Source organism: Pseudorca crassidens, chromosome 11, assembly GCF_039906515.1.
Source record: "Pseudorca crassidens isolate mPseCra1 chromosome 11, mPseCra1.hap1, whole genome shotgun sequence".
NCBI classification, from domain to species: Eukaryota; Metazoa; Chordata; class Mammalia; order Artiodactyla; family Delphinidae; genus Pseudorca; species Pseudorca crassidens.
Window position 1 is genome coordinate 77,219,538 of NC_090306.1, and position 23,264 is coordinate 77,242,801.

Sequence of the window (23,264 nt, forward strand, 5' to 3'; positions counted from 1 at the left end):
TGCTAGCTTTCTTTGCGTTTATATCCAATAATTCTTTTCATATTTCTTCTAGGAATATAATAATTTTACCTATTAGAAATTTACTGGGTGTAGTTTGGGAGGGGCTGGCATTCTCCCTGCTTCTACTGCCATAGGTATGAAACAAAGATTGGTTCAGAGATGGGCACATAATATGTTATGTTAATTAGAGTCAATCAGAATACTCCTTGTGGATATTATGTTAAAGCTGTTGGAATACACACTCTCTTTCAACCAGGTCACTAAGAAGATATGATGTAACTCTAGGACTGGTAATGTCAATATGGCCACCATATGGAGCAATCTGGTCTAATATATATGTATATATCTTTATCTGTATTTATCTATCTATCTATCTACCTACCTATCTAGAGAGAGAGAGAGAGAGATTGAGAGAGAGAAATATTATTCAGTCCCTGTATCAACCATTCCTGAATGCAATGGTAAACCTTTACTTATCTGTTATATACAACAATAAATTGTTTTACATTAATGGTAATTTGCTTTGCATTTTTATTAAGTGCAATTGAAAGTATCCCAATTAATACAGAGAAAATTTATGCATAGGCAAAGAAATCTGAGGCTAAAAAGAAACAGAGATAAAGGTCACCCATAAGGCAGAGAAAAGGAATCATAAAAAAATCAAAGTTATGAGGAAGCAAAAGCTATAAAGAAATAGATTGGTTTGGGGAAAAGAATGAAAAGCAGATGTTTGTAAAAATTCATTAAAGGTTAGTCACTACTGCATTACTTAGAGCTGCTTAGAATCCAGTTTCAGCCTTTGTGATACCAGGCACTGCTATGTTTTCCATTATACCTCAGATCTGATTGCATACCTGAGTGTCATACTTCGTTATATCCACTTGTATCCTTACAGTAAGCCTCCCATTATTTGGTGATAACTTGAATAATTCTGTTTTAATTGCATTCACAAGGGACTAAATAAAGTAAATTATTTTAAACTTTTTAATGAAATAGTGGAAATTTTCACACTCCTCTTGTACGACCACAGATTGATGCCAGTTATGGGACCATTTGAAATTGAAATGAGGAAATTGTCATTTTCATCTGGAAGATTTTATATGATGGCAATATATAAATAAGGTGAATTTTTAATGTAAAAAATTCTGGATCTTGACAATTTAATTCATATCAATATTTACTAAATTCTTACTCTTTAGTCAAGATGCTTTCAGATAAAAAAATCTGAATCAAATTTATGATATTATAAATTTGTGATATTATAAGGTAATATTGCATAATCAACAACTCAAAATCCAGAGGCAAAGTAAGCACCACACTCTATGGTATATCACTCAATAATATAACTAAGAAACCTGGGATCTCTGCCAATAAATTTCACAAAACTATATGAAATAAACAAGTACTTACAAAAGACAAATTATTAAAGATGACCAAAAGAGAGAGAGAGAGCAAAGAAAAAAAAAATCTGATGTGTCCAATAGCTATTTTTAAAATGTAAACTATTACTAAAAACCTTCCTATAAATTCTTATCCCCATAATGGTAGAGTAGATGGTACATTACTAATCCTAATTCAGATAAAAATTATAAACACTGGGTAAAATATTTGAAGAAATAGTGAACAAAGTAGACAGAAACTGGAAGGAGTTGACCCATGAAAGAAGGAAACTACACTAGCTTTTCTCTTGACGGGACTCTCAAGTTAGTATACAAGCCGTATTTTTACTGGGTTGAGGAGAGTAAGGAGGAAGATTCAATAAAGGAGGGACTAACAGGGGAGAGAGCCCATATCTGTCTATAAACTTTATCCAAATTATTTGCTAACCACTGAACCTCACATGTGCGGAGAGTTCAGATTTCTCAGTGAAAAACACCGCTAGAAGACTGAGATAAATGAGTCATTTCATTGATGCCCACTTCAGGGGAGCCAAAACTTTGAGTTTGTGTCAAATTGATTTAATTTAACTACTAGAATAATAATCAATCATCTTTAGAACAAGATAACAGAATCCAGTTTCTACAGTGGTCATCCACAATGTCCACTATGCAATAAACAATTAGTAGACAATGAGAAGGAACAAGAAATTATGACCCACACTCAAGAGGAAAAGCAGTCAACAGAAAACAATCATAAAATACTATGAACATGGAAATTAGAATACAAGGACTTTAAATAAACGATTATAAATAAGTATGGGAACTTGAAGTAAAATATGATGATGATGAATAGGCAGATAGGGGATCTCAGAAGAGAAATGGAAACTCTAGAAAATAACCCAGTGGAAATTCTACAACTGAGCAAAACAATGTGTAGTATTAAGAATGCCAGATATGGTGAAATAAGTGGTTACTAAGCTTGAGGAAAGGTCAATAGAAAATATCCAATTTTAATAGAGAACAGAGAGAAGGAAGTTTGAAAATAAATCAGTAGATTCTTAGTGATCTGTGAGATTATATCAAAAGGTCTAAGATATGTGTAATTGGAGTCCATGAAGGAGAGGAGAGAAAGAAAGGGAAATAAGAAATATTTATAAGATATATTAGTCTTCTTGGGCTGATGTAATAGAATATCACAGACTGTGTGGCTTAAAGAGCAGAAATTTATTTTCTCATAAATTTTGGAGGCAAGTCCAAGGTCAAGGTGCCATTAGGGTCAGTTTCTTGTGAGTCTTCTCTGTCTGTCTTGTGGACTGATGACTTTTCACTGTGTCCCCACCTGGCCTTTCCTCTGTGGGCATGCAGAGAGAGAGAGAGCTAGCGTCTCTTTCTCTTCTACAAGGACACCAGTTCTAATGAATTAAGGCCTCATCCTTATGATCTCATTTAACCTCTACTACCTCCTGATAGGTCCTATCTCCAAACACAGTCAAGTAGGGCATTAGGACTTCAACATACAAAAAATTCACAGGACTTAATTCAGTCCATAACAGAGGAATAATGGCTAAAATTTTCTCAAATGTGGTAACAAATATCTACTAACAGACCCAAGCAAGACAAATATAAAGAAAACACTCCTAGTTTTATAATAATAAAACTTGAAAATCAAAAATAAGGAGACTATTTTAAAAGTAGGCAGAGAGAAACACATTACCTATAGGGCATTATGGAGGGCAGATGACAGTGAAGTGACATCTTTAAAATGCTGAAAGGATGTCTACCATGAAGTTTATATTCAGAAAAAAGAATGTTCAAAAATAAAATTTAAAAGAGAGTAAAATAAAGACATTGTCAATAAATAAAAACTAAGAGTATTTGTATCCAGTAGAACTGGATAAACTCTTATGGGAACTATGACATATGTAGATGTTATATATATATGTATATGTAGGTATATATACATACACAAAAATAGCAATACAAAGGATGAGGGATAAATGGAATTATACTTTTTGAAATATGAATCTAAATTTTAGGCATGCTATCATTTTTTTTATTTCCCTCTCCTTTTTGACTTGGGTTATGCTGTACCACTGCCTTTCTGTGTACCCTGGAAAATTTTACTCAGCATTCAAAATTCAACTGATTCTCTCTGAGGAAGCTTCTTGACAATTACAGAGTAAAGAAGTGCTTAGGATTTCATTAATAGCAACTATAGGATTACTCCATTTTATTATAATTATCCTGTATGATACTGCCCTGGTAGACCCCTCAAGAACAGGCTGTATTTTATTGTTCTTTATATCTGCCTTAGCTTCTGCCAACATATCAATCCCTTGTTTGTTGAGTGAAGAGATAATAAATAAATGAAGCAATGCTTGAATGAATGAACTCGTTGAATGAAAAGGAAATCAGCCTGAGGAAAGAACTTTTAGAGAAAAGAAGTTTGGACATACTAAGGGATCAAACACTATGGGGACTCTGGTGCTAAAGCAGTAATCAGGTAAAGATGTTACAAAAGCTGTGAAATGTGGATTTGGGCTATAAGAGAAAGGCAGGATTTGGAGACATAGCTAGTGACTATAAATGAGACTCTAAACTCATTGTAGAAAAACAAAATACAAAAAAAGGGAAAAGGTCCCCCAAATCTCTCAAATGTAACTTTTTGTGCATTTGTCACATGGCCACTAACCTCCACAAGTCTAAGACTTTTATCCAAAAAAATTATGTATTTTGTCCTGTAAAAAAGATTTTGACTATACAAACTATGGTTCATTTTAGTAAGTTACAGAGGCTTATTGGCTAATCTGACTTACCCTGACTCATTACTTTCATAAGTTAATGTCCTACTGTTTAAAATGGAAATTTCTCTCTGCATAAGTTCTTTATCTTGTTTTCATGATTAACATCTGGCATCAATAATATGGTAGTTTAGGAAACAATTTTAATCATAAAGGTTTTTTTTGAAGATTTGGTTTGTTTGGGATTCTAGCTTTATTACTAACACCTGATACCATTCTCTTTAAAATTCAAAATTAAACATTGACTAATTTCAAGTCTTGAGGTAACATTGCTTGTACTACATGGACTATTATGAAAATTTGTGTGAGCTATGTTCAGTCACTTTAACAGATTATTTGGTTTCTCCTGAAAAGAGATTTTGTTTTAGCCATGTTAATTTATTCACAATACAGAGGGCTTTCTGACATTGGAAAGGCATTCTATTTTCTATTTAGTGAAAAACCTTCATGCGGCAATGAAAATTTTTAGGATCTGACAAAGAAAAGAGTAAAGTTACTCTAAACATCATAAAAATGCATTTAATCCAAGATTCTTGGGACTTAGAACTGGGAAAACAATTAGTTTCATCAGCAATCCAACCTTATCATTTCTCAAATAACAAAACTCTAAGGCCCAGTCAGAGAGGCAACTCCATTTTGTTATCAGCTAGTGGCAAAGCCAGAACCAGATAAAACCCAGGTCTCTGATCAAATTCTGTACTCTTCCTATGACCAAGACAAATCTGTAATACTGCACAGCACATATTTTTAATATAACTTTTTAAAACTATGCCTATGTGTCCAATTACTCACAGTGCAGTCATGTTCACTTGTCCATTTTACAGAGGTGGAAAGTTGAATTGGTAAGAATGGGAGTAGTTATACAAGAACCCCCAGCTTCCTCATCTCTCACTGGATAATTTTGGGAGATCTTCTCCATAGTTTCTCAGAGTCCGCATAGTGTTGGGTCCCTATTTGCCTCCATGGTGATTGCTTATTAATGCATCCTTTACTGGCTTTTCTATTTCACTTCCTTCTAAATTATTTTCTTTTCTTTCACATCCAGATCTTTGTCTCGGAATGTGCTTTGGGGACAACTGAAATTAGGACAAAGGGAGAATTGGAAAGTAAGTGTTTAGCCTTTCCAGTGTCTATAGAGAAGTGGAAAATAGAAAATGGGAATCAGCAGAGACTGTTGACATAACCGACCAACCATTTTGCTGTAGCACCTATTATTAATCTCATTAACAATTAAGAAAATTAAAGTCTAGATAGGTTGTAGTTGCCTGAAATCATACAAGAAGTCAGTGGTGTGATGAACAAGTATAATCTGTTGTTTACTTGCCACCCATTACAGGATGTGAGAGCATGTTCCCTGTGGCTGGAGTCAACCAGAAATAGAAGTGAGCTGAGCTTCTTTTGCTTTAGTTGATTCTGCAATCTCTTTCTTTCCAGACTGAGAGATAACATCTTTGATTTTTGATTTGCTCTAAATTTTGTTGATTTGTTTGTGCAGTTGAAACTTCTACTATTTATTGCTCAATACATATTAGATATTGTATATTCATAACATTATAAATATATATAGCAATTTACTTTTGCTGGTTAAAAACAGCAGCCATTTGTTTCTTTATGTGTATTTTTCATCTTAATCTCAGCCATAACCTCATGGACTAAATTATCTTCTCTGAGCTGATGGGCTAATAGATTACAGGAAACTGATTCTATCAGGACCTAGGACTCTGCTAGGACTTCTGATTCTACTTTCTAATTAAAATAAAATCTCATATAGACATAGCATAATATTTTTGACACATTACCTTCCAGTCAAATTGGACTGATTAACTTCTTTGCTGTGTAAAGTTTCTTAGTTTTTGTTTGTTTGATTGTTTGTTTGCTTTTTCACTTTAGCTACTCTGCTGCAGAGCCCTTCAGACTTCCCTAGACAAAGTACATAGCTTAAGAAATGCTTATTAAAAGAATCATGACTAAAGGCTAACTTTTCACTTAGAAAAGAATAGTTCATGGTGTCTGAATCTTTGTTGCTTTTCAAAGGTACTGTTAGGTGTCACACTCCCAGAAATTAATACTGCTGTCTCTTGCAAAAAATGGGAGGGGAGAAAGAAATAGAAACAACAACCCAAAAAGAAAGGAACTGTAGAGCAGTTACTTTCTTGCAAAAGGGTCTTATGTGCTTGGAATCACACAGCTTTCAATGAATGATATTGTGTAATATGTACCATCTGGAATTAAAATACTTATCATTTAGTAAAGTAGATAAAGAAAGAACATTTGGACATTTTTACAGTATGTTCATAGAATAAGCAATTTACGCAACAAAGATATATAGAAACCATTTTTTGCCGTCATTTATTTTTTCATATTTCTTGCATGAAATATGAGAAATTAAATGTAAAACTAGTTTTCTTGTGAACTTTTCCTTTGGGTTTGCCAGTAAAGAGATGATATAATTATTTCCAGATTTGCATTGGTTTAATTCCGTTGTGCATGTGTATGTGTCTGTGTGTGTGAAAATGTTAAATGAGCTATCATTTTGGAATGTTTATTCTCATTTACCACTATGCACAATTTAAATTTGGTAGAATTACAACATACTTTTGGCATGAAGTCCCTGAACTAATTATGTGGTATTTAATTGCAAAGTGGATCAGTATATATTTACATAGCATCTGTAAAGATCATTTCAAATGGGTGTGGGCTTATTTTATTTTCTTGTGAACATGTTCAAATTCATAATTCCAATTCAGAAAGATAACTTGGAATATTAATTCAGTGCCCTCAGTCACAGCTGTTTTCTATTATAAACACAGAATTGACTTGGCAATTCTCATTTTATTCTGTTGAGATCTTTTTCCAAATATTTGGAGAAATACTGGAATATTTGGAATTATTATTTAGGACCAAAAGATTCTGTCAGATAACTTAAGAACTGTTGAACTATCTTGGCCATTTAGTATTGCTAATAATTTAGATTGAGTATTCATTCTTCGTAAGGTTTATTTGCTTAGATTCTGAGAGTACCAATTTTCATCTTCTTAAGCAATGAACTGCTTTCAGAGAACACTAATTAGTTTTATTTCTATCAGAAATTATGCATGTCTATATTTAAAGTTTGATGTATTTTGTAGGGCTGATAACTGAGAGTCGAATCTAGTAGCGATTGATGCGTTTTCCTTTTTCTGGGCTCTCTTGTATGCAAAGATTTTTATAACAATAGCTCCTAATGCAGTCAGATTTTCCTTTAAGCACTAAGCACCTAGCAGATATACCTGTGTATATTAGTGAACAGTAACAGTTAGTCTGATAAAATGTGGGAGAAACACTCACACAATCTATTATTGTGTAGCTTTACTAGTTGTTCAGTAAAATACTTAGACAGTCAAGAAAATAAAATATTAAATTTTCTGAGGACTACTGTTATAGAATGATTTGTGTCCCCAAAATTTATACATTAAAGCCATAATCCCCAGTACCTCAGAATGGACTGTATTTGGAGATAAATTCTTTAAAAAGGTGAGGTTTTTAAGGTAAATTCTTATCGAATCTGACTGGTGTATTTCTATGAAGAGGAAATTTGAACATCCTGAGTGATACCAGGATTTCATGTGCACAGAAAAAGGACCATGTGAGGACACAGGGACAAAACGGCCACCTGAAAGCCAAGGAGAGAGGACTCGGGAGAAACCAAACCTGCCAACACCTTGATCTTGGACGTTTAGCTTTCAAAACGGTAGAAAAGAAATTTTTGCTGTCTAAGCTACCCTATCTGTGCTATTTCATTTTGGTAGCCCTAGCAAACTAATACAACTGTCACTCATAAGAATATAAAGATTTGAACGTTTTAAAAAGAGAAGCACATTTAACTGAAAATTTAGAAAGAATGATAATCAACTATAAGTTGTTTGGAGTTCCATAAATTAAAAAAAGAAAGAGAGAGGAGGAAGCTACATGGTAATTTCAATATTTAACTGAAGAACAAAATCTTGTAATTAGAGAAAACAGGAATCCTACTAATATCAGGCATACAGGGAGTGAAAGTGTATGGAGACGAGGTGTTGTTGGATTACTAACAGTGGAACATTTGAGCAAAGCTGTTTATATAAGCCTAATAGAGCAATGCAGTTTTACTAAAAGCATATACAATATTTACTCTCAAAATGAAATAAGTGCCTACCTCTACATTTGAAAGCCTAAATGTTGTCAAAGATCATTCAGATTCAGTCAGTGCAGTCACGTAACCCAGGGGACCATGCATAATTCCTTTCCCTTCCTGCTGTGGCTCCCTTATGACACCCTATTCTATACACCTTTACCTTTAACTCCCCACTTCCTGACACTTTCCCTAAAACTTCTCCTTCCTGCTTCAAACATTTATCTCATCCCAAGACTCATACACACTCCAGGTAGAAGATTTCAAACAGCTACATGACATTAAATCTTTAGTAGCATAATGATGGACAGGGAAGATGCTGTCTAAGCACACTTGTCTCATGTTTTCCCAGGATCCCATTGAAATCATTGCACAGAATTTTTAAAAGGACTAAATTTATTACAGCAAAGAGGATTCAGGAGGAGGTCAACTGTGGATGGCAGATTTCAACATCTCTTTGGATGATAGTGGAAAGAAAATGAACATGTGTCAACTAGTGTGTCAGAGAGGACAGTTACATTTCAGTATTTGCTGAAGGATGGATACAGAAAAGAAGCCCATCTCTTACCCTAACCTTGGAAGAAAAGATATTTATATACTCACTATACACTAAACTGTCATTTTTAAACTTTCACATTTTAGAATCAGTTTATAGGCAATGCATGGAAAACGTAGTTAATGTTTAAGAAAAGGTAAACTTGAACAACTTTGACCATGAAATTAAAGGAATATTTCACAGAAGATGATGGAAGAATAGAGGAAGGGTTCTCTTTTCACATAGAGAAAATTTGAGATAATTTTCTAGAGTTGTTGAAACTAGAAATAGAACTGTAAGGTTTTATTTAAGTTTATTGCCTAAGTTAAGAAATACAGATAATAAGATAGCTATCAAAATCTAGGAATAAGGGAGTGGATAGGTGTGAGTATGCTAAATGGTTCTCTATATCAGAGTCAATAAAGCATGCATAAACTTGCTAAATCAAGAATGATAAAAACATGTTCTCAGCAGTATGGAGAAAACTACAAAAAATTAAACCAATAAACGTTTAAAATGTCACTTCTAGAGAACTGGACTGGGTTGAAAGGGTGGGGCAGGAAATCACTGTTTTTTTTATTGGAAGCTTTTCTTCGTTATTTGAATTTTTACTAAGCTCATGTATCATTTAGTTATAAATAACTTAAATGGAAAATATTAAACTGATTATATAGCACTGTTTTCAAACTTTATCAGTTTACATCACTGAAAATATATGCAAAATATGAATGAATTATTAAGGATAGGCTGTAATGCCATAATAACAAATAACCACAAATTCCAATGGCTTAATACCCACCCACCCAAGTTACTTTCCCTCAAATGCTATCTGTCCCTATGGCAGTTAGCAGGGCGGCTCTGTCCCATGTAATCCACCAGAGAGCTACAGAGAGAGCTGACAGAGTGGCAGACAAGACTCACTACCACGGGAACCTGGAGCATGTGTACATTTCTCTCCCTCGCAACAGTGGAATGGAAAAGAGGGTTGCACCTCAGCAATGAAATCCTCTGACCTGGAAGTGATACCTATCACTTCCACTCCTTGCCCAGTGGCCAGAACTTATCATATGGCTTCTCTTCTTTCTTTCAAGGAGACGGGAAAGTTTAATCCTTCAGTGTGCCAAGAAAGAGAGGAAAATAGTGTGGGTGAACACTGGATTTCTCCAATACAATAAAGAAATATGCATTTAAAGATTTTGATAGGTTCAATAATATAATTAGTATTTTGGAGCCTCTACAAACCATTAGATTATGAGTGAAAAAAGCCTAACACATTTTCAAGTCCTTTTTCTACCTCTAGGTATTTTTTTCTGAAATTTTATGATAAAAATTTTCAAGCAACAGTATTGAAAGAATTTTACAGTGAGCACCTATATTCTAGGCCTTTTGACTTTATCATTATCACTTTGCTATATTTGCTTTATCACGTATTTCTTCCAGATATATTACTGTCTAAAACTTCTTTAGCATAACTTTGCTTAAGGAATTCAAATAATAATAATACCAATAATACTAATGATAATAATATTTATTGAATAATCAACAAGGTCCTACTGTATAACATAAGGAACTATACTCAATATTTTCTAGTAACCTATAAGGGAAGAGAATCTGAAGAATATATATGTATGTACATATATATACACACACACACACATATATATATATACATATATATGTGTGTGTGTGTGTATATATATATATATATATATAAACTGAATTGCTGTGCTGTACACCTGAAACTAACATGATATTGTAAATCAACTATGCTTCAATTAAGAAGATATTTACCAAGCACCTACTGTAGTCTAGGCATCTTAAATACACTATTTCTTATCCTCAGAGGACTGTCATGTAAAGTACATATTATTCTCTGACTACTTTAATTAAAGAACCAATGATCAAAGAGTTTGAGTAACTTGCTCACATTCCCTTAGCAGATCTAGGATTCAAATCATTTGTATCTGACTCTACATCCTTAATGCTCTTACTACTGTATCTCATCAGCCTTGATTTTAATACATCAGAAACTACTGTCACCTAAATCACTTTCTCTTTCCTCCTAAACAAACAGTGTATAAAAACTGTGTGTTTGATCCTAATTTGCTAATCTTGTATAGAAAATATGTTTGCTCCATCTCTGTTTCCATCTTTCTGAAGTCAATGTTTCTACTTCTCAACCTGGATAGTGTTCCTGGTCTATATTCCCACTAACCAACAGCTTTGTTATGTCACTTTTAATGCAGGCTGGAGGCCAGCACATGGAATATATGGCAGGGCTCTTGCCCTGTTGGAAACAAACCTGGCACCATTATATACACTATAGATAACTTTTCCTGTGAGTTTTGCAAAAGGCAGTCCTGCTAGCGATTGTACTGTTCTGATCTTTTTTCCAGGATAATTTTAACTTGTCTTAAGAAATCTTTAAGAACTGACAACGAGTCTCTTTTTTACACTTGAATTGTGTTTACTCAGCTGAATGTCACAAAGAAAGTGATATTTTTCCAAAGGTAGAACAATAAATTCAAAATTCAAGATAATAGTCCTGTGATTTTATAAATTACGTGTTATATTTACTTAACAATTTTGAATTCTACAATATGCTGATATTATATATCAGCTATATCAACTATATCAACTATATCAACTATATCATTTTCCTTCTTTTCCCAGTACAGAAATATTCTGAGCAAAGTATTCCTGAGATCTGTCTCAGATGCATAAAGAACAAAAATTTCCTAGAGTTTTTTGGTAAATATGACATTTTATTTTTTTGCTAAATTATAAATTGCCTTCAATACATGCAATGCTTCAGATATTGTGCAAAATATAATTTCATAGTACACAAACTTTTAAACTGGTATTTTAATAATCAATTACTATAAGTATATATGTAATATCTTAGAATAATTTTGTTAATTTTTTTCAACCATAATGGCATATTTTATCATGAGAGGTGGTATAACATAGTGATTGAAAGCAGGAGCTCTGAAGCCAGACTACGTGGGTTTAAATCCTGTATCTGCCATTCGGCAGCTCCATGACACTGAACAAAGATACTTAAAACTATTTGTATTGTTTGAAAGTTTTCTCATTTTGTGCTGACTCTTCTCTGATTCCAGGATGCTAAAATAAACTGGAAGCACTTGCATCTGAGATTCTTACAAATTCAAAGTCCTTTGGTCTCTTTGACCCCAGTGACATTCACTTCCTCATTTTAGTGGTTCCTTTCCATAGCCACACCGAGAATCTCATGTCTTAGCATTGGGACTCAAGACATTTTAAGGTATAGTCTCCCAAGCTCAGATCACTCATTTTCTTCCAGGTCTTGTATTCTGTAATTCCCCTCAAACCTGTACTTCAGTCTTTTTTTTTTTTTTTTTTTTTTGCGCTGTACGCGGGCCTCTCACTGTTGTGGCTTCTCCCGTTGCGGAGCACAGGCTCCGGACGCGCAGGCTCAGCGGCCATGGCTCACGGGCCCAGCCGCTCTGTGGCACGTGGGATCTTCCCAGACCGGGGCACGAACCCACGTGCCCTGCATCGGCAGGCGGACTCTCAACCACTGCGCCACCAGGGAAGCCCTGTACTTCAGTCTTATTTCTTCCAATTTTCTTGTCCCCTCCTGATTTCATCTCTTTCACTATCCAACTTCAGTCTCATGGTTCACTGGCCCCACTCCTTAACCCTCAACTCCATTTCATTGTTTACCCTCCCAATGCACTAAAACTTAAAACCTATAAGTTGGATCAGTTCAATCATTTTTCTCAGTTCCTTATTTGTAAAATGGTCTGGTTTGGAGAAAATGTGTGCAATTTTGTGTACTGGAGTCCCTACTTATAATAAACTTTCTACCTATCAGTTATCGGGTACTTTTTATGTGTCAGGTGACAAGAACTGCACATCTGTTCTCTCTCTTTTCTCCATAGCAAAAGTGTAAGATCGTAGATATTGTTTTCTATTTTGCAGATGAGGATCCAAAGCTTAGAAATGTTAAGACATTTTCCAAAGATCAAATAGTTAGTAAATGTCACAGGCAGAATTTGAAACTCAATCTTTTTCCTCTAAAGTACAAGCTCCTAACCACTGTACCATGTAATTACCAATATACATGGTAATACATGGCTTCAAATACACTACTTTTTTAGATGCATTCTATTGTCCTTTTATTACTTTTCTCTTCTTGCCTTCTTTTGGACTCAATAAATACTCTTTGTCCTTCTATTTTTCTCTATATTAGTTTGACAGTTATACATTCTTTACCTATATATTGTGGTTAAGTTTATTTAAAAAATTATTCCTTATATATTATATACAATCCTAACTTTAACCAATAAACTTTATACTCCTCCTTGCCAATGCATGGTTCCTAGAACATTTTAAGTTTTAAGTATCTACATATATTCATCTCTCATCTATCTATCTATCAGTATACACACACACACATTTACATTCAACCATTTGGGAGAATTCATTGGATTCTTTGACACCAGTTTTGTCAAAGATGTCATCTGGGAATTTTCTTCCACCATGCCAGTTGTTCTGTCTAGTTTTTTTTTTTTTTTTTTTTTTAAGGGAAATCAAATAAAAAATTCTGTTATAAAGTTCTTACTACCAAAAGTCCATCTTTTTTTTTTTTTTGGCGGTGCACGGGACTCTCACCATTGTGGCCTCTCCCGTTGCAGAGCACAGGCTCCGGACGCGCAGGCTCAGCGGCCATGGCTCATGGGCCCAGCCGCTCCCCGGCATGTGGGATCTTCCCGGACCGGGGCACGAAGCCGTGTCCCCTGCATCGGCAGGCGGACTCTCAACCACTGCGCCACCAGGGAAGCCCCCCATCTTTATTTTTTTAAACATTATTGTTTGCAAATACATTTCTCATTATCATTGGACACTGCCTTTTCTCTTTCTTTTTTTTGCCTATATGTTCATGGTATTTACATGCAGAGATCATGGATAATGTTGTTTTGTTTTGTTCTGTGTTTTAGTTAGGGCCATAAATGAGGGACTGAGAGTTTATTATGATCCCATCCCATATTATAATCCCATCTCCTATTCTTCTTGATTTTCTTAATAGTCATAATGTATACATCAAGATTTGTAAATTTTAGGGACATTCTAGTAACTTTGTGCATATATTAAAAAATTAAAAATGAAGGAATTGATTTTAGAAAGCTCATTCTATTCCTCATAGCTTCATGTGTCAATGCTTAGAGTTATGTGTGCATTCTCCTAATCCATCCTCTGTCCCTGACTCAGTCTTACCTCATGGGAGCATGGATATTTAAATGCAGAATTCTTCCAAAATTATTGGAAATATCAATAAAATTTAGAAAATTTCTCCTACATGTTTATATATCTATTCAGGCCTCTCATAGACCTCATTTAACAACTTACATGACATCTCCTCTTGGATAAATAAAAATAATTTCAAACTAACAACGTCTAAAATCAAACTCATGATCTTCTCTTCTAAATGTGTTCTCCTTAGGAAATATACTGCCATCTATTCAATTATGCATGTCAGAAAACATCTCACCTCCTTGCTCTCTTCCCATGTGTCCAATCAGCCATCAGATCCTAATAATTTTACCTCCTGATTTTCTCACAGTGTCCACTGCTCTCTACTTCTACCACCACAATCAGTGAACTTACACTTCGAGATACCATTTTTTTCTAATTTGTATTAAAATCCTAACTGATCTCCTCATGTCTAGTCTTAGTTTCCTCCAAATTGTTTCACTCACTGAGCCAAGAAGAAACTTTTGTGTATGTGCATAAATATATTGTATATATCTATCTAGTACATATCTCTATCTATTTATATTATATACATATGCACCCAATGATAATAAGAAACACTTATTTATCACTTACCATGTGTTAAGCACTCTTCAAGGCACTTTACATATTGTAACTCATTTAATTCTCACCATAAGGTAGGTATTATTATTTGTCCTCATTTTATAGATTAGGAGAAACTGAGACACAGAAAATTTAAAGATTCTGCCCAGGACCACAGGACAGTGAAGCTGGCATTTGAACTCAGCAATTTTAGCTTCAGTATTAATATTCTTTACCCCACTACATGATATTACCTCAATGAATGTAATCTCTTATGACTTAAAACTCTTCAGTGACTTCCAGATTGTTCTTAGGACTATAGACTCTTTAAACATGGCATGGAATATTCTCCCCTTTCAGTCTGTGTGGTTAAATACTTCTCATGCTTTATGTGTTTCCTTAACCATTATTTCTTTAGGAAATCCTCCTTTCAGATTCCTTTGCACCATGCAGCTCTCTGTTAATATAACTTATCACAGATGAAATTTTACATATTTTTGTGATTATGTAGCTAATTTGTGTCTCACCCACTGTAGTATAAATCGTGCACACTTATATTCCCTGTGTGTAGTATAGTCTAGTACAGCGGTCCCCAACCTTTCTTGCACCAAAGACCGGTTTCGTGGAAGACAACTTTTCCATGGACCAGGTGTTGAGGCGGGGGGGGGGGGGGGGGGGGATGGTTCAGGAGGTAATATGAGCGATAGGGAGTGGAGGATGAAGCTTCGCTCACTCACCGCCGCTCACCTCATGCTGTGCGGCCCCGTTCCTAACAGGCCAAGGACCAGCTGGGGACCCCTGGTCTATTATATATATGGCACTCAATATATATTTTATGAAATAAAGAAAAAAGACAGGAAGGAAAGACAGAAAGAAAAAAAGGAAGGCTGAAAATTCTTAGAGTTGAAAAGGTCTAGAAAGAATATTTTACAATTTTGCTTTCAGATCAGGAATTCTTTTCACATCCTTTCTCTCATTTTTTTTAATTGAAGTATAGCTGATTTATAATATTGTGTTAGTTTCAGGTGTACAGCATAGTGATTCAGTATTTTTGCAGATTATATTCCATTATAGGTTATTACAAGGTAATGGGTATAATTCCCTGTGCTATATCCTTTCTCTTGAATTGTCTCTCTGAACAGTTTCAGTGGTAGATAACTGTACCTTAGGAAAAGCTGCTTCCATCGCTGGGTGACTCTGATCAAATATTAGAAAATTCTTCCTTAGCTAGCTATGAAATATGGCTCCTTATAAATTTCACTCATATGTTCCACTTACTTTCATTTTGGAGCTTCCTGGAATATGTGTCATCCCCCTTTTCACATAGCAAGTTTTCAAATATTTAAAGTTATTATGTTTCTGTTAACATATTCTTTTCCCCCAGCCTAACAATATCTGATTACCTGTATTTTTATGACATAATTTTATATGACATTATTTTCATAATTTTCTTTACGTGCTTTGAAGTATTTTAAACTTATTCTTTTTCTTAATGTCTTGCCTTCAGCCAGCATTAAAAAACTGTTCAATGTATGTTCATTGTTCTTTCCTCCCACCCCCAAATAAATTTTGGTATGAAAATACATAGGCAATCCTGCACATTATTTTTTCTTCTTGGGAATTCACTTAACAAAGTAACATATTAATTTTCTGAGAAGCCTTGGATTAAAGTAACATGTTGGGCTTTCATTAATGTGGTGATTCACAAATGTATATGATCCTTTTTCCAAGGAAATATATTTATAGAATTTTTCAGAATAATGTCTGGAAAAATATATATAAATAGATGTATTAATCAGCATGGAATATTTATTGTTAATAACATATACCTAACAAAATCAGAAATATAAGAAAACTGTACTTTGTTACTTAACAAAATCCTGTTTTGTTTTGTTTTTGACTCATGAGAAACAGGTATATTATGTCAAGTGATTAGAATATAAATTTTTTCTTGTGTTCACTGGATAAAAGGAAAACGGGTAGGAGAAAATATATTTTAATGTACTCATGCTAGAAAAATGGAACTAATTGTTACTATAACACTTTTTATTAAAAATATATTCTTAATAAGACTTGTGAATAAGCCTCCTGAAATAAATATTTTACTTCTGTTTTGTTGGAAAGCATTCACTCTTTTTATTTCAGAAATCCAAAAAGCACTGGCAAATATAAGACTGAACAATTTGCAATTCAAGTGGATTTCAAGTGTTAAAACACTAAGATTCTGTCAGAAATGTGTTACAATAAATGTAGAACTTTAATTACTAGAGTACACTGTACTATATCTAAGAACAGCAGATTTAAGAAATAGGTATAATGAACTAAAAATGACTATTGCTCTGTTATTTGACATTAAATGACTAGAATTTTCTTGTTATAAAGTATCCGATGCATTTCATACCCATTCTTTTTTTTTTTTTTTTTTTTTGCAGTACGCGGGCCTCTCACTGTTGTGGCCTCTCAACCACTGCGCCACCAGGGAAGCCCTCATACCCATTCTTGAGCTAAGTACCAGACTTATACTTACAAATGTTACTTAACAATCTGAATTTAATTATTTCTTTATAATTATGATAAAGAAATATCTCATTTTTTCATTTTCTCTAGAAATTCCTACCTCCTGTTAGATGTTGTGTTTATACTGTGAATATAATATCTGCATAAGCAATTTTGAACATTTGCAAACAAATATATCCTTCCTATTGAATCACAATGTATTTGTATTATTTGGTATTAATAAGCTGTGAGAGAGACAAAAAGGAACTATCTTTGAGCTGATAAACTATCTTAACTCTGTGTCTGTTTTACTAATTAAAGAAAAGCAGTCTGTGCTACATATCATGGGGAAAAGCAACTTTGAATAGAAAAAAAGTAAGCTATACAAATAAAAATGGTGGCCATAAGCAATTAGAAAAGTGATTTTTATCTTAAACCTATGAATGGCAACCAAATTTCAGGTCAGAAATATGAACTCATTAAATGAATTTTAGATTGTTGAAGACATGTTTAAATAATGACAGCCTGAAGGAGCCTGAAGCAGGTCATTAAATCCATTGGGATTGGTGGTTTGATTTCATTTCCATCCAGACGGAGGTAGCGAAGATGAGGTCCATAACTGAAGGAATCGTGTTCCGCAGGCAATGTGATAGGAGTGGTAGGACATATTACAGAGACATTCACATCTACGGAGACAAAGAAAGCGTGAATAAATGAACTGGAATACAAGAGACTAAGGATGGGAAGACCAAGAGCTATTATAACAGTCCTATGGAGGGTCTAGTGGCCTGGTCTATGAAAGTGGCAGAGAGACAAACCCTTTTCGTGTAAGCTGGAAGTTATGCATATCTGTTTTATAGAAGTAACCCTGAAAAAATGTGCAACGTACACATAGTCATCTCAGTCCATACTTTGCTATGCTTAATACAGACCACTAGAAAGGACATATTGTTAAAAGTTGTGATGGAAAAAAGGTGTATAAGATATATCACTTGTCTTATTCCTTTAGCAAGCCAGATAAGGCATGATTTGATTACTGTAGAATGAGAAAGGTAGTATTGGGGCATTAGAGGTGGAAACAATGGTTCAGAGTTGGTACTGAAAGAATGGGTAGGTGCATGGTGGAATGGAGGAGTATGGATGCAAAGGAAGAAAGCCAGTCTATTATTAGAGAAGGTGCTTGAAAGTTACCTTAAAAAAATGCAAACACTCAAACTAGTAGTACATGATGATAAGTTTTTTATAAAGTGCAATTAATATAACTTTACATATGTGATATTTGCAGAAAACAACCTTGAATCTCCATACTTAAGTGTATTTAATTGGAAAGGAAACATTTGCCAAGAACTGAATTACAAAAATTCAAACCAGGAACTATCCCGTCAGCCTTTTCATATGGTTAAGATGTGAGAAATCATGCACCTGCCTTGGATCAGAGCCCTTGGCATCAATGTCTATACTGAAGTTAGGAGCATTCAGGAGAGAAAGCCTCTTAAACCAGCGAAATTCTGACAAGTGTGCATAATAGCTGATCTCAACCATGAATTCATGTACTCTTAAATCCTATTTTGAAACTGTTTTGAGGAAGAGATCTTCCCTTAGAAGATAAGACCCAACTAACTTTGGCAATGACCTTCCTTTTGTGCACACTGACTTGTTCTGAAGGATTTTATGCTTACAGTGAGGGTGCTTTGTTCTGATCTTATGCCATTTTGTGAATTCAACTTGCTAAAAATAATGACTCTGTATAGCAGATTTATATTCATCAAGGTACTTTTTCTTACATATATGATAACCTTATCATGACACAACCTGTATTGGGCAACATTATTATTCTCCCCACCTGGGCATTGCTGAGAGAGTGGTTCCGACGGGTAAGGCAATGTGCACCAGGTATTTCAGCAAGTAAGAGGCAGAGCGGAGTCCCAGCCTCATCCCTTTCCTACTACACAGGGTCCCTTGCCTGCTGGAGAGATTATGTCCTTTCTGATGTGTTATCTCCTATCCTTATCACCCTCATGACCCATAACCCATGCATGGGTGAATAAATAGAATGTAAAAACAAGCATTCTAAATTTAATTATATTTTCATAAATTAATTATAATGTTTCTGAGAGTACCAAGAAGTAACTTGTTCGAATAGATAACATTTTTGTCAAATTTAAAGCCCCCTAAGGTGTTCAGAAGAAATAAGTATTTCCATCATTTTGGACAAGAAAAGTTCACTGTCCTATAAATTCTGAGAACTCTTCATATAAGAGGTATGTTTCTTGGCAACCACTTCATTAACAACTAGACTAGATTATGAGGTAAGAAGAAGTAAGTACTTTAGCAGTTATTATAATGCATTGTGATATAATGGTGAGCCAAGAACTCTTGCCAGGGAAATTCTTCTTTTCCATTTCTTTTCTTGGAATATAGAAATGACCATGCTTGATATCTACATTAAGCAGCAAGTAAATCAATTTCTCTTTGTTGATGTTGTTGCTGTGAAAACGATTTTTACCTCTATTGATAGAAATTTGTCTTAAGTCTCATATTCTAGGCATTGAAGAAAAATGTGCTATGATAATAACGTTGGAGTGGGGGAAAAAACACCTAATATGGGAAACCTTAGGTTCAGGTCCTGGCTATTATACTTATCCTTTGTCCTTGGAAAAACAGCCTCACTTAGTTGAGCCTCAGTTTTTCTTTCTTCAGAAATTCCTAATAATAGCACACAAGGTTCTTTTGATGATTAATTTGTGGTTCTTAAAGTGTGGTCCCTGGACCAGCAGCGTCCATACTACCTGAGAACTGCGTGGTTAGACCCCACCCCATACCTGTTAGGTGGGAAACCCAGAGGCTGAAGCCCAGCAGCCTGTGTTTTATAAGCCCTCCAGGTGATTCTGATGCACATTAAGGTATGAGAATGATTGGAAAATAGAAATATATGAGAAAACTTTGAAAAAAACGCTCTAAAATAAAAGTGGAGGAAGAACAGAGTCCTCTTCTTTGTGTAACTTTGTAAAACTATGTAAGTACCTAGCATAGGTGCCCAACTATGTGTTGAATTTTGCTATCTCACTCCTGAACACTCTCATTCTCAAGTTCCCACTTCAGGGGAATTCCCAATTCACAAATGTGCTCTATGTGGAATCCCTTTAAATTAACTTCCTACATCAAATGTCTATGGGACTTTTGCTGTCAGGTAAGGAATGCACCTGTAGAAGCACAGAACTTTCATCAGGAAAAAAAATTACATTTATTTAGGTTGATATTAGCTGCTGTACTATTCGGTTCAGTGCACAGATTCAGCTATTAACATTTTTTTTTTCTGTTGCATCTTTTGCTTTAACTACAAGATTAAACAATGTGTCTCATCACCATGGAAAAAACTCACTGCGGTGGGAGCAGCCTGCTCATGAGTTCCTGGATTTTATGCTCAAGTATGCTGTTAGAAAAAAACCAAAAAATACTGAAAAACTGAAGAGTACCCAGTGCAAAATAGTCTATTCTTATAGGTTGGATGTTTATGTAATTATTTGCTTAATGAAAAGTTTAGTGAGTAATAAGCAGGCAGCACAACCTTCTGACAATTATCTGTGTCATTTTCCTGCAAACTATCCAATTGATTCTCATTTTAGGGATGTATTTTATAAGGTTGTTCAGAAACCTCTTCAAGATTAGCTTTCCAAAGGGCTTGTGCTAGGGTGGAGCATGCATGGATACTTGCCAGGCTGGTATCATCCCCTGTAGCTGGACCAAGATATCGTCTGCATCTACACCTGAGTCATCCTGGTCTCAGGCATAATTGTGAAGATGCTAAGTTTGCCTGTAACGTCTCCAGCCCCTTCTTTCTATAACCACTTGTTCCCTTCATGGCACCTCTGCCTCCAAGACACTTTGCACTCATCTCTCACACGGGGAGGGGGAAGGGTACTCTGGGACGAAGTGAGAGAGTAGCATTGACATATATACACTACCAAATGTAAAATAGATAGATAGTGGGAAGCAGCTGCATGGCACAGGGAGATCAGCTCGGTGCTTTGCGACCACCTAGAGGGGTGGGATAAGGAGGGTGGGAGGGAGACGCAAGAGGGAGGGGATATGGGGATATATGTATACATATAGCTGATTCACTTTGTTATACAGCAGAAACTAACACAACACTGTAAAGCAATTGTACTCCAATAAGGATGTTTTAAAAAAAAGCTATTTTCAGGAAAGGAGTGTATATTCTACCTTGTTGACTGCCATTAGTCCTAAGGAGTTGCCAACTTCCAGGGAATTTATTTCAATTTCAATTGAGCAAAGCCTTAAAGTACAATATTGGTTTCCCATGTATGGTCCCCAGAACATCAATCTCAGCATCCCTAGGAAACTTGCTAGAAATGAAAAGTCTCAGGTCCCACCAGACCTACTCAACCAGAAGCTCTGTGATGGGGCCATCCATTTGTGTACTCTAAAGTTTGAGAAACCCACTGATCTAAAGCAGACATTCTAACTAGGGTGATTGTAGGCATCAGCTGTCCTGTAGGTTTCAGGACAGAGGTCCCTTCCTGATACCTCCTAAATCATATTCCTTCTATTACTATTCATGAGGTTGCTTGTGGCTGGGGTACACTTTCTTCAATAAGTCTGCCCACCGAGGCAGAAATATCAGAATCTCCTCAGAGTAAAAGAAGATAGAGACATTTAGTTTCTCCAACAGGTAATAGCCCTCTGTAGATTACTAAAATCCACTTTTCAATTTGCAATTTGAACATTTGAACTTCTTGGTTCATCGACACTGTCTGTGAATAGACAAAACTTGAAAATACACTAAAAAAATATCTAAGGGCATGAGAGCTGGAGAGAAAATGAACATTATTGATATTCTTAAAGAAGATATAGAATAAATTTAATAACCATGAATATCTTAGTCAAAGACACACCCTGATGGTTACTTACTTTTAATTTTGTTATGATCGAGGTGAAGGTGCTGCAGATGAGCACTGATTTTGGGGACCTTTGTGAGTTGATTGTGAGACAGTTGAAGATCTAGAATTGATGATACATTAAAACCACTAGAAGGGAGGCCAGCATCTGATAATTTGTTGTGGTTGAGTCTCAGGAAGGCCACTTTAGGAATCACATTAAAATAATTTTCTGGTATTCCTTCAATGGAATTGTTGTCTAAAAACAGCTGCATAGTGTTGGCTGGTAATCTTGGTGGCATATTCCTCAGGGAGTTCTTAGCCATATTTAGCTGCATGAGGTTCTTGAGTCCTTTAAAGGTGTCTCTTTGAAAGGCATTGTCTAATAGTTTATTGTGCTGCAGGTCAAGAAGGGTCAGGTTCTCCAGATTGCTAAAGGTCCCTTGAGGAATTCTGGACACCTTGTTTCTAGCTAATTGTAATTGTTCTAAACTTCTTGGCAATGGAGAAGGTACCTCCTCTAGCTCATTATCTTCCAGAAATAAGAAAAGCAGCTTCTTCAGTTGGCTCAGGGCTCCTTTTTCAATTCCATAGTTGGTTATTTTGTTCTTGTTTAGATTTATCCATCTCAGCTGGGTGGCATTCTCGAATGGCTTCTCAGGAATGGTTTCTATCAGGTTGTTTTCAAGATAAAGATACCAGATCCTTGATGGTATAGCAGGGATTGCTTTGAGAGCCCGGTTTTCACAGTACAAAGCGGTAGGGAAACTGGGGGGACAGAAACATTCCCTGGGACAATGGAAATCATGCATCATCCAGTCCTCTGGATCATTTGGCTCATAAACCTGTCTCACACTTCGAGTCCATACAGTATCTGTTATGAATAACACCCAGATGATGAAACAGATTGTGGTTGCCATTTTAGTACCTAGAGTAAGGGATACAATTGTCAGATGTTTAACGATCTTGACCTTTAGATAACTGCATGCGCCAAAATGATCCATAAACATTGCTTCTTCAAGGGGGGTGGGGAGGTAAAGACATGTCAGCATTTTATGCATATTTATCAACGAATACCCATCTATTTAGTGGGCACTATCTGCAAAGCACTTTTGCAAGCACTGAAACTGACTCACCAACTTGTAACTTTCTGGTTTTAACCCA

At 35.2% G+C, this 23,264-nt stretch overlaps 1 protein-coding gene and 1 long non-coding RNA gene across 4 annotated transcripts in view; one reads left to right on the top strand and one right to left on the bottom strand.

Moving 5' to 3' along the window:
* LOC137202980 (uncharacterized) overlaps nt 1-5,286 on the top strand; it is a 282,286-nt gene extending 277,000 nt beyond the window's left edge. For all 3 annotated transcript variants that reach the window (XR_010932821.1, XR_010932822.1, XR_010932824.1), the window contains one exon: nt 5,226-5,286. This is a non-coding gene — a long non-coding RNA (uncharacterized lncRNA). The remainder of the gene's footprint in view (nt 1-5,225) is intronic.
* An 11,520-nt stretch (nt 5,287-16,806) lies between these two features.
* KERA (keratocan) lies at nt 16,807-23,020 on the bottom strand. The gene is made up of 2 exons (XM_067697524.1): nt 22,135-23,020; nt 16,807-17,888 (listed from the first exon to the last, which is right to left on the bottom strand). The coding sequence occupies exons 1-2, from the start codon at nt 23,018-23,020 to the stop codon at nt 17,713-17,715; spliced, it is 1,062 nt and encodes a 353-aa protein (XP_067553625.1). The 3' UTR covers nt 16,807-17,712.
* Nucleotides 23,021-23,264: the final 244 nt, after the last annotated feature.